Source organism: Scylla paramamosain, chromosome 28 (assembly GCF_035594125.1).
Source record: "Scylla paramamosain isolate STU-SP2022 chromosome 28, ASM3559412v1, whole genome shotgun sequence".
Lineage (NCBI taxonomy): Eukaryota > Metazoa > Arthropoda > Malacostraca > Decapoda > Portunidae > Scylla > Scylla paramamosain.
In genome coordinates this window covers 12,559,751-12,572,250 of record NC_087178.1, presented here as the reverse complement: position 1 = coordinate 12,572,250, position 12,500 = coordinate 12,559,751, and the positions used below count along the sequence as shown (strand labels likewise).

The 12,500-nt window shown below is 41.8% G+C and overlaps 1 protein-coding gene across 5 annotated transcripts in view; it reads left to right on the top strand.

Annotated features, from left to right (window-relative positions):
- Positions 1-12,500, top strand: part of LOC135114920 (sarcosine dehydrogenase, mitochondrial-like) — a 50,700-nt gene that overhangs the window by 4,013 nt on the left and 34,187 nt on the right. For 3 of the 5 annotated variants that reach the window (XM_064031188.1, XM_064031187.1, XM_064031186.1), the window contains exons 2-4: positions 7,593-7,732; positions 8,274-8,439; positions 9,007-9,170. In XM_064031188.1, the coding sequence (XP_063887258.1) occupies positions 7,625-7,732; positions 8,274-8,439; positions 9,007-9,170 (438 nt within the window). In that variant the 5' untranslated portion in view covers positions 7,593-7,624. Of the gene's footprint in view, positions 1-6,802; positions 6,949-7,075; positions 7,098-7,592; positions 7,733-8,273; positions 8,440-9,006; positions 9,171-12,500 lie in introns of those variants that run through there. The other 2 variants (XM_064031189.1, XM_064031185.1) reach the window with 2 other exon arrangements.

Here is a 12,500-nt window from a genome sequence, read left to right as displayed (position 1 = left end):
CTCTTAAAGTTCACGAGAAAGATTTTAGTGTTTCGTCCTTAACTTTATATTGTGTAATTATACAAAAATAAGATTGAAAAATATGAACTGTCAGCGCTGAGCTCTTATAGGAGCGGCTGTCTGGCAATAATTGATGCAATATATTGATTTTGTAACAAAATCCCGAACACATCCGCACCCGCATCTATGTGGATGTCATAATCTGACATCCTCATCCACAGCTGATATTTGGCCGTGACCAAGAGAGTGATGAAATCCTGAGTGTGTTTAATTGGGAGGGTGGAGAGGCTGGTGTGGCCGCCTCCTCATTTGTTGATACGTCACCGTCCCCTGTGAGGTCTGAGTTGGGCTGGTGCCGCCCTTTCTTTTGTTGGGGCACTGATGAAATTGATGGGGTTGAATACCCAGTAACTGTTTTAAGAGATACAGCTGCAGAGCAGTCGCTGTGCAGGAATGTTACTGTGAGGAGAGTTGCCTCCGATCAACCAGTGTGGTGCCGGGGAATTGGCGTCGAGGAGAGAGCATCGCTACAGCAGAGATTAGGCTGTCATGCCCGCTAGTGACCGCGGAGGCGCGGGTGTCACTAACGGAGAACCTGCCAGTGTCGGGGGCCTATTTCCTTCATGGAATAACCTGGCAAGAGGATGAGTCTGGGTGCAGTCCCCATCCGCGGACGCCGACCCGGATGTGGAGGCTGCTGATGTTGCTAACTGTTTGTTGTGCTACTCGTTCTGAGGCGAGGCAAGCACCCCAGCCTCGGACGTTCGCGGGATCTGTGTCTCCAGGGGTCGACTGCAATAAGGCAGGGCCACCGCAAAAGGAGTGCAGTATTTGTATTGGGGCCGCAGTGGAGCAGAGTGCCCAGAGGCCTGTCCCGCTGCTGGCCAGGGTTTGGACGACTCAGAATCAAACTCGTCTTTGATTCAGAGTGCAGGGGCTGACTGCAGAAGCACAGAACCACCACAGAAAGCATCTAACTTTGTAGAGAGTGTTGCCAAGGGTGAGGCTGGGGTGATGAGTTTGGGTTGTTTGTTTGATGGCTTACCTCACTGCAGAGCCTCTCGGAGGTGATGCTCAGGCTGAGTTGTCACCTGGTCTTGAGGCTGTGGGCGTCGGTACTCAGTCTGGGCCTCAGCCCAGTCTGGTGTGTCACAGGTCACTGCTGAGGGCGGGAAGATTCCTGACTCTGCTGGGGAGGCGGGAGTTTCCTCCCCTGTGGGGTGCACCGGAGGCGGGGAGCAGACGGCTCCCCTGATGGGGACCAGTTTGCCGGGGCGTTTGCTTACGTGGTGAGCCACCCGTGCTGGCAGCTGCTTCTACAACTGTCAGTGTAGTTAAGGAAGGTTCTGTCCCTCGAGTATGTGTTGCCCCACTGCTTGCCAGGGCAGGAGTGGATGGCAAGAAAGCAGAGGGTCGGTAGCGTGTGTTGAGAGCAACAATATTGTGAATAGCCGGCGGAGAGAGGAGGATAGAAGTTTGGAGCTCCATTTTGATGTGCCATCCGCATTTAAGGAGGCACGAGTGCCCGGTGCTATGCCGTTTTGGAGTCCGGTTGAGTTGGGAGCGTTTGACGCGGTTTTAATTATCAGGTGTGCCCAATTTTGTTGGGCGTAATCGCGCGGGTCAGGTTAGCCTGATGACCTCTTGTCTGGGGCCTCTCTGTTGTGCTATGGCTAGTTTTGTTCCCCTTAGTATGGGGATTGTTTGTAATGTTACTTCCCGAGCCCGAGTTGTGATGTTGTTATTGACGCAAGCGTTACGGCTCCGCGTCGAGAGGCAGCGCTGTGTAAGACTGCCTGCGATATTTTGTTGCTTGCCGCTCATGGGGAACCTTCAGTGTTGTTGAGGGCTGCCTGTGGCCAAGTTGTTGTTGATGATTGTCAGGTGCTGGGCCCGAGATGTATGTGTTGATGGATGTCGGCTTCCTCGAAGCGACAAGGTATCTGTGATAAGTGTATGCACGCGGGAGCAGTTGCTGGGACCGGTGAGGCTGGCCCAGTGGCACGTTGGCTGGCTAATTATTGTACATGTACAATTATTTATCCCTCTGTACGATGTACGATAGTGTTCCTCATTATCGTACAGTTTGTACCATGATTTTCTGTATTTCGTACGATTTGTACGATAATTTTCGATGTTTACTAAATAGTTGTATAGAGTATTGCGAGAGTTGAAAAAAAAAAAAAAACAGTAACTGTCCCTTAGTTTCATAAAGTGTCTGGAAAAATAAACAGCGGGACTGGGAGGTTTCATATTACTGTTAGAGAGACGAGAAATTCACGCGTTCAGAACCTGTGAAGCACACGTCGCGGACTCGCGGGTCTGGTAGGCCTAAGTAGATCAGAAGAACCTTCATTCAGTATAGACTCATCTTCAGGATCCAAAAAGAGAAAGATGAGCTATTTGTGATGCTTTCTTAACCTATGCATCTTACAGGCAATTAGTTACAGAATAACTGAATAGCCTTACTTCTGTTTCTGTGTAGTTAATGAGAAGAGGCAAGTTTATGAGTATGTTATAATATCCACCACCCAATGTTATGTTACATCAGACAGAAATGTTAAATATCATCGTGGCTATTTAAGATTATTAAAGTGAGTGATAACTTAGTGTTCATGTAAAAGAGGCAAATGTGTAGCATCGTGAGTTCAAGCAGTGAAATATGTCATATGTGTTTAGTACTCTACGCAGGCACCTGCTGGCCCTTCTAGACAGGCTGAGGTATCTACTTCAGACTCTCAGTCTTGTCGTCAGCAACGATATAGGAAGGAATGGGAAATAGACCCTGCTTTCAAGCCGTGGCTACAGGAAACACCTGAGTAAAATTTGTAACGTTACCATGACTACAGAGCTAACATTGCTAAAAAATCATGCAAAAGGCAAAAGACACTTCATATTTCAAGGATACAACGGACAAGCAGGTACCAGTATCAACCTTCTTTAAGAAAAAAAAAAAAAAAACACAAAAGATCCTTTGGCTAGGGCAGAAATAAAGCTGGCAGGTGTTATAGCTACACATAATGTGCCTTTTAAGGTAATGGATCACTTGTCAGAGATCTTGAGAGATATTTTCAATGACTCCAAGATAGCACTGGAATTTGCTATGAAAAGAACTAAAGCAACTGCAGTTGTAACTAATGTCATAAGAAAGTCCTACAAAGAACAACTTGCTCACAAACTAAGAGAAACAAAATTAAGCTTACTTACGGACGAGTCTACTGACGTTGGTTCCATAAAAAAACATCTTGTTTTCTAATAAGAATCTTTGATCATGATACTGAGAGTGTTGAAAGTAAATTCTGGGAGCTGTGTGAAATTTACAATACAGCCAACCCTGAAAATGTTGGAAAAAGAGCCAGTGCTAGCAATCTCCATGAGGAAATGATGAAAACATTTGAGAAACATGAAATCCCAGTTACACAAATGATAGGTTTTGGGGCTGATGGGTGTAGTGTAATGACGGGAGCTCACAATTCAGTTGCAAGTCGCTTCCGTAATGAATGCCTGGTCTTTTTGTACTCAAATGTGTTTGCCATTCTGCTCACCTCTGTGCCAGTGAGGCTTGTAAGACTTTACCTAGAAGGTGTGAGGATTTAGCAAGAGAGGTGTACAATCTCTTTAAGTGTAATAGCAAGCACCAGAGTGAGTTTGTACAATTTCAGTCTTTTATTCACTTGAAGCCCCACAAGATGCTACATCCATCACAGACGAGGTGATTGTCAATGGCTGCTGTTGTTCAGAGGCTCTTGGAACAATGGGAAGCTCTTCGGTTGTTTTTCTCAGACATGTGGTTATCTGGGAAGCTAGTTGCTGCTGAGCTAATTTTCAATTCTCCACATGACCCTTTCATTAAGTTGTACTACTACTTATCTGACTTTCAGTCAGATAAGCCAGTGGTAACAGTGCTCCATGAAAAAGTAAGTGTTCTTTTTAAAGATATTCTCCTTTCATTCATGGAGAGAGAATATGTAATGAAAACAGAACTTTGTTTGATAGATCCAAAATAGAAACGATAAGCATCTCAGACGCACAGAAATGTATCTAGGTCTAAAAGTGTTACAGGAACTGCAAGATTCCCGTGTAACAGCAAGAAAATCTGAGTTGCAGGATTTGTTCCAACGTTGCCACAACTTTATGTCTGTGGCTTGCTGTGAAATTAAAAAGAGGTATGATTTCAGCGACATTGTCATCTCAAAACTGAATTGTCTGAGTCCAACTAATGCTTTATCATTGAATTTTAGGAAGTGCATTTCCCCTTCTTGTATCTCCAGAAGACAGCTCATTATTGCAAAGACTGGATGATCAATGACGAATATTGCCACTGGAGTGTGACAACCCAGCCGTGAATATAAAGGACAGTGATAAGTTTTGGGCTGCATCATTAAAAGATAAACCAAACTTAACAGGCCTGTCACAGTTTGCACTCTCTGTTCTTAGCCTACCCCATTCGAATGCAGAATGTCAGAGTTTTTAGTAAAATTAACCTTTTCAGAACTAAGATAAGAAATAGGTTGAAGACAGCAACTGTAAATGGAGCACTGCTAGCAACAGAATGTATGAAGTCTACTGGATCATGCTTTAAAAACTAACCCGACAAATGATATGTATTCTTTCTTGACAGCCAAAGAACTATACAGTAACACCTCACATTCTGACTCTGAGTAATGTTATAAGCCATGAGGTATAGCTTATGTCTAGAATATGAATAGTTATTTTCAATTACATACAAATATGAAAGTTTTTCTTAAAAAAAAAGTTTCATTTCATTACACTGATGATGCTTTCCTCTGGACCGTTGAGGTCTGTTCTTTACTTGGCTGTTTGTTATTATACTGGGAGAAATTTTACGCAGTGTTTGCTGTTATCCCTGGATTTGGACTTTACCACATGTGTTAGCTCAGCTCCCTTGCACAAGATCCCACGGAGCCACGAGCGAGCAAGCGGGAGTGACATTGTGGACACAGTAAAGGCCTGAGGGAGAGTTTTGTTTGGCTGGGAGATATTTTGCCTGGCCCTGCCGTGATGATGATGCACCAGAAGACTACGGTCCCTGGTGGGCTCATTGTGTGTTGCAAGGAGGCAGGGATGTCACTGTTGCATGGTGACTGAAGTTTGTATGGTGTAGAGAAGATACAGAGGGAGTACGTTGTGTAGTAGAGAGAAGAGGAGAGGTGAGAATTGGCGTTGGAGAGTAGTGAAGGCAGAGACCGAGGAGACGACGGAGACGGAGGAGTGACCGGAGTCACAGGCAGAGTTGGCGCAGCTATGGCTGTTAGAAGAGAGATCTTAATATGATGCCTTGCAGAAGAAAGCTTGCACGCCAGTGTAGCAGAGGAAACCACAGGTCCTGGCGTAGAACCAGAGAAGGATCTGGCAGGAGGAGTAGGAGGAAGAGAGAGAAAAAGCGGCAGTCTAAGTTTGGAGGATGAAGTGGGAGCCCTGTTGTTTTCAGTTGCTATAGTAATCAATTATGTGTATACTATAGTAGTCTTTGATATTCTATGATGAGTATACGCCCGATTAGTTATGTGTTGATTTTGAATTTGTTGTTCCTGAAATTTTTGTAAGCTTGTGTTTATCTTCCGAAAATTTTTGTTTACGAGGAAGCGTGTTGTGTGGAGCGAGATAACGCGATGTAAAACGAAGGAATAAGAGCGAATGAGAAAAGAAAAATGAGAGAGAGAGAGAGAGAGAGAGAGAGAGAGAGAGAGAGAGAGAGAGAGAGAGAGAGAGAGAGAGAGAGAGAGAGAGAGAGAGAGAGAGAGGCTGGGGGCAAGGCTTGGACGCGTCCTGGATTCCCAGCCTGAAGCTCCTATGCTTATGGTATAATATTTATTCGCGCAGTCACTCTTACTTTCCACGTAAATTTCCTTACTTCCCTTTGTCCATTCAATCTCAGTCTCATCCAGTATTAAGTAGAAGAGTTGCTCTTGACAAAGTAAGCAGTATTCATCTAGTCTCCCTAGTTTGATCATTAGAATTTTCAGAAGTAAAGTGTTTTGTTCGTGTAAGACAGCGCGAGGAGCAGACAGTGCGACGCGCAATTATGTGGGTGGATGTATGTATGTATGTATGTCACCGTCCCATCCCATCTCTTATACACACCGCCTGGTAACCGAGTGGGAGAGTGTGTGGCGCACTTTCCCAGTCACTACGTAGAGCTTAGACGCAGATATATTGAGACGGCACTAATATCCTATATATATATATATATATATATATATATATATATATATATATATATATATATATATATATATATATATATATATATATATATATATATATATATATATGGGGAGAAAGAGTCTTGGTTTCCCTTGCCACAACTGTCTCTAGATGATGCTGATCTTGACCAGACTGTTTTAGATTGATGAAATACTTGCCGAGTCTGTTGAGATGATTTTTTTTTCTTTATGTAGGAAGGACACTGGCCAAGGGCAACAAAAATCCAATAAAAAAAAAAATACCCACTGAAATGCCAGTCCCATAAGAGGGTCAAAGCAGTGGTCAAAAATTGATGAATAAGTGTCTTGAAACCTCCCTCTTGAAGTAATTCAAGTCATAGAATGCTGGAAATACGGAAGCAGGCAGGGAGTTCCAGAGTTTACCAGAGAAAGGGGATGAATGATTGAGAATACTGGTTAACTCTTGCGTTAGAGAGGTGGACAGACAGAGCTGAAAGAGTTTGACTAGGCAAAGTGCAATCATGGAGGCGCAGTTTCGGAGAACAATAGGAGGGACACCATCAGGTCCATAAGCCTTCGTAGGGTTTAGGACAGCGATTTAATTACAGACGTGACGATATTGATGTATTCTCTCTCTGAGCTGATACGAACTGGACTGGTCGTGAATTGATGATGAACTGAGCAGATTGATGTGACCCGAACACTCTCGGAAGACTCTCTCAAGACTGACTCTCTCAACAGACTGAATGCCTAGCTACGCGTACGTGCTCTATTTATGTAGGAGAAACGGATTAGAAATACAACTTCTGGGATGAAGAATGATCAATGAGATGCTTGGAAATGGGGTGAATTGACCAATGACCAGGAAGGAAGACTAGAAGCGAATGCAGTTGTTTTCCCTAAGGACTGGTAGGAATGTAGGGGAGGTGTGATATTCCCTTGAAAAGGAGAGAGGAAGGAGAAAGGTTAAAAATAGATCAGACTGGCTGGCTATGTGGGCACACATGGAACACCACACACACACACACACATATATATATATATATATATATATATATATATATATATATATATATATATATATATATATATATATATATATATATATATATATATATATGTGTGTGTGTGTGTGTGTGTGTGTGTGTGTGTGTGTGTGTGTGTGTGTACACTCATACACATACGTACATAATATAAATCGTGAAGAGGAATTGAAGGAATAAGTTTCCTTTTAAACTATGCAATCATATAATAGATTAGAATACAGTTATGGAAAAGTTCATGCTTATCACTCTTGTTTTCATTAACGTGTTGAAATTTATGTATACAGTACCTATATTTATCTCTTCTTTTATTTTTCATAATTATTTTATTTATTTCTTTTTTCTTTTTTTTATTTTTTAGCTGGAAGGATCTGCTCTGTGAGCCGTGGTACCATGTGGAGGCGCGCTATGCTGCACGGCAGTCTCCTGCTGCATCTGCCGGCGAGGACCACCAGTTTTCTGCCGGCATCTCATCCTACCTTCACCACCTTTATGGGTCAGGTGCGTCCCTCATGAGTTATTCACTTTCTGGTAAATCTAATGTTATTATAATAATCAGATGAAGTGAAGACATGAGGCATCGCCAGAATAATATATTACTAAAGTCTAGAAAGCTTATAGGACTTAAGTCAACGTAAAAAAAAAGTCATCAGTAGCGTTGTGTTGCGAGAGTCTTGCCTGTGGAACATTACTTTTCAACGTGATCTTTAGCTCTTTTGCTTCCTATTGCCTCAGCATTTCCTTCTTTTGTTTTATTTCCTTCCTTTCTCTTTCCTGCCAAAAATAATAATGTATTTTGCTTTTTCAGTTTTTGCATTGTTAAAAATGAAGTATTCAGTTATGTTCTGCATACAGCTACTGTCATTTCAGAGTTTTCTTTACGCTTGGCACCACCGCACAACTTCTCATTACTTTCATGGCACACTTCACATTGTGTCTTCTTGGAATCTTTTCTCTCATTTAGATTTAGTATATGGATGATAGTTTTTTGTTTCGTTTCGTACAAGACGTAGATGATAAAGGAGCCTGGGTCTGCCTTTAGGCTAAAAAAAATCAAGGAGGTGCGAATCAGGATGTCGGGGGCCTGCCAGGCGAGGTTGATGTGGTGGTGGTGGGGGGAGGAGTGCTGGGCTGCAGTTCCCTGTACCATCTGGCCAAACTAGGCGTCACCAACACCATCCTGCTGGAGGCTCACGAGTTGACGGCAGGTGAGTGACACGCCAAATTAATGTTAGTAAGTCCTTAGCGTATCTTTACTTACAACATTTATATCATTGCGTTTTCGTCGTCACTGTCATTTAGTGCAGCACGGCAGTCGTGGAGAATTACTGCATATATAATATATAGTAAATTACTAAAAACAGTGGAAAGAATCCTTGTGACTTCGTTTGCTGCTTCAAGATATTATTGTTACTGCTTTCAATTTGTGCATATGGTTATCTAAAAATCATTTTAAATAAGCATAAGAGCATAAGAACATAAAAAAATAAGGGAAGCTGCAAGAAGCCATCAGATTTACATGTGGCAGTCTCTGTATGAAATATACCTAGCTATTTTCACATATCATCCTCATCTATAAATCTGTCTAATCTTCTCTTTAAGCTCCATCTTAATTTTGACAGAACAAAAGCTGTATTATTGTAGAATGACAAAAAAAAAGAAAAGCTGTGTAGAGCGGAAGAAGCACCCTGATATGGGAGATGGATGAGCTAGGAGAACAAGAGACGAGAGAGAAGTGCGCATGCACTTGCCTTAAATATACCTCACCTCCACAGGAACAACATGGCACACCGCGGGATTAATGTCCACCATGGGAAGAAGCGAGACGGACTACTCTCTTCGGAATACAACACTCAATATGCTTCGTCGCCTGGAGGAGGAAACGGGCGTCAGTCCCGGATTGATAGAAAACGGTTCAGTTTATATTTCTTCAACGAGGGTAAAAGAAGCCTTAGAATTGGGGATCATTAGTACCCCTTATGTTTTTTGGTCAGTTTCTGCATTCTGATGTACTGTACATCTTTCACATGGATAACTGAAGAGTTAAATTATTTATAACTTTTTGTATTTTATATATATATATATATATATATATATATATATATATATATATATATATATATATATATATATATATATATATATATATATATATATATATATATATATACATATATCACAGGAGGAGGCAGTAGACACCTGCCGAAACGATAATTACTACCAGTGAGGTCTAAAGCACTGTTATATATATATATATATATATATATATATATATATATATATATATATATATATATATATATATATATATATATATATATATATATATATATATATATATATATATATATATATATATATATATATATATATATATATATATATATATATATATACATATATCACAGGAGGAGGCAGTAGACACCTGCCGAAACGATAATTACTCCCAGTGAGGTCTAAAGCACTGTTCAGGGGGTGCTATGAACTTATCATTAAACCCAGATGTGACCTCACTGAACGTTTCCTTTTGTGTCTCACAACACAACGGGACAGTCACAGCCTGCCTTCTAAAGACAACTCTCTTCCTCCACACAAAACTACAAGCACCTAATAACACACACACCCTTCACTCAAAAATTTCAAAATTATCATGGCGACTCCTACACCAGTCTCGGAGTCCCCATCTGGGGAGGGGACCATAAATGTCCCCAGGTCGAACTGCCTTTCTGTCGACGACCCTAAGTGTCTTGACACCCCCCTCAACTTTTTCTTCATTAACTTCTGCAACATTCGCGGTCTAAGATCTAATTTTCAATCTGCAGAACACCACCTCTCCTCTTCTAAACCTCATCTTCTTTTCCTCACTGAAACTCAGGTGTCTGAGGCAACTGACAGTAGCCCCTTTTCTGTTCCTTCCTACTTTCTCTATCCTCATTTTCGATCCAAAGCTGGATGTTGCGTTTATGTGCCCAATGACGTAACCTGCTCTCGTGCCTTGAATCTTCCGAGTTTTCCACCATCTAGCTACGACTACAGAGTCACTCTCAAAACTAAATTTATCTGTGCTTTATACCTCTCACCTAACTCCTCCAACTATAAGAAATTCTTTGACTACTTAACTTCCAAAGTGGAGCACATTCTGACCCTCTTCCCTTTTGCAGAGATCTCCATTCTTGGAGACTTCAATGTTCACCACCAACTTTGGCTTTCCTCTCCCTTCACTGACCATCCTGGTGATCTAGTCTTCAACTTTGCTATCCTCCACGACCTAGAGCAATTGGTGCAACACCCTACTCGTATTCCTGACCGTCTTGGAGATACGCCCAACATTCTTGACCTTTTCCTGACCTCTAATCCTTCTGCTTATGCTGTCACCCTTTCTTCTCCGATGGGCTCCCCCGATCACAATCTCGCATCTGTATCTTGTTCTATTACTCCAGGCCCTCCTCAGGACCCCGCTAAGCGAAGGTGCCTCTGGCGTTTTGCCTCTGCTAGTTGGGGGGACCTGAAGAGGTATTTTGTTGATTTTCCTTGGAATGACTACTGCGTCCGTGTCAGAGACTCATCTTTGTGTGCTGAACGCATAACAGAGGTGATAGTGTCTGGCATGGAGGCGTACATTCCTTACTCTTTTTCTCGACCTAAACCTTTCAAACCTTGGTTTAACACAGCTTGTTCTCGTGCTATACATAAGAACATAAGAACATAAGAAATAAGGGAAGCTGCAAGAAGCGACCAGGCTTACACGTGGCAGTCCCTGTATGAAATATACCTACCTATTTCCATCTATTATCCCCATCCATAAACTTGTCTAATCTTCTCTTAAAGCTCTCTAGTGTCCTAGCACTAACAACATGATTACTGAGTCCGTTCCACTCATCTATCACTCTATTTGAGAACCAATTTTTTCCTATCTCCTTCCTAAACCTAAATTTTTCAAGCTTGAACCCGTTATTTCTTGTTCTACCCTGGTTGCTGATCCTAAGAATTTTGCCTACATCCGTCTTGTTTTAACCCTTATACCACTTAAAGACTTCTATCAGGTCCCCTCTTAACCTACGTCTCTCTAAAGAATGTAAATTTAACAGCTTCAACCTCGCCTCGTAAGAAATACTCCTCATCCCTTGTATCCTTTTAGTCATTCTCTTCTGTACTGATTCTAATAGACCTATATCTTTCCTGTAATGTGGGGACCAGAACTTCACAGCGTAGTCTAGATGAGGTCTGACCAGCGCCAAGTATAACTTTAATACTACTTCCGGCCTTCTACTTTTAACACTCCTCAAAATGAATCCTAGTACCCTATTTGCCCTGTTTCTGGCTTCTATGCATTGTTTCCCTAGACGGAGTTCAGAGCTAACTATAACTCCTAAATCTTTCTCGTACCCTGTACCTACCAGAGTTTGATTGTTTAATGTGTACCTATTGTGTGGGTTTCCTCTACCTACGCTAAGCACTTTGCATTTATTGATATTAAATTGCATTTGCCATCTATCCGTCCATTCATTCATTCTATCTAAATCTGCCTGCAAGGCGATGGCATCCGATTCTGACCTAATTACTCTACCTATCTTTGTGTCATCCGCAAATTTACTAACATCACTACTAATTCCACTATCCAAGTCATTGATATATATTAGAAATAACAATGGCCCTAATACTGATCCCTGTGGCACCCCACTAATTACATGACTCCACTCGGATTTCGAGCCGTTTATTATCACTCTCTGTCGCCTGTCACTAAGCCATGACCCTATCCAGCCTAACACCTTCCCATCTATCCCATGTGCCCTTTGATGGGGTACCTTGTCAAATGCTTTACTAAAGTCCAGATATAAGATATCATAACTATCACCATTATCTACTGCCTCGTACACCTTGCTGTAAAAACTTAACAAATTTGTCAGGCAAGATTTCCCCTTCGTGAAGCCATGCTGTGACTGATTTATCAAGTTATGTTTGTCTAAATGTTCCCTAATGTTCCTCGCTATTATTGACTCTAACATTGACCTGTCTGAAGTTAAGCAGACAGGTCTATACTTCAGTTGTAAGTAAAATGTTAGAGTCAATAATAGCGAGGAACATGATAGAGAGGTGGCCCACTTTATATTTCTGCCCGGAACCTTGCCAAGTCTGTTCTCCAACTAGCCAAAAACTCCTTCATTAACAGAAAGTGTCAAAACCTCTCAAGATCTAACTCTCCTCGTGACTTCTGGCATCTAGCCAAAAAATATCTCCTATAACTTTGCTTCTTCATCTTTCCCTCCTT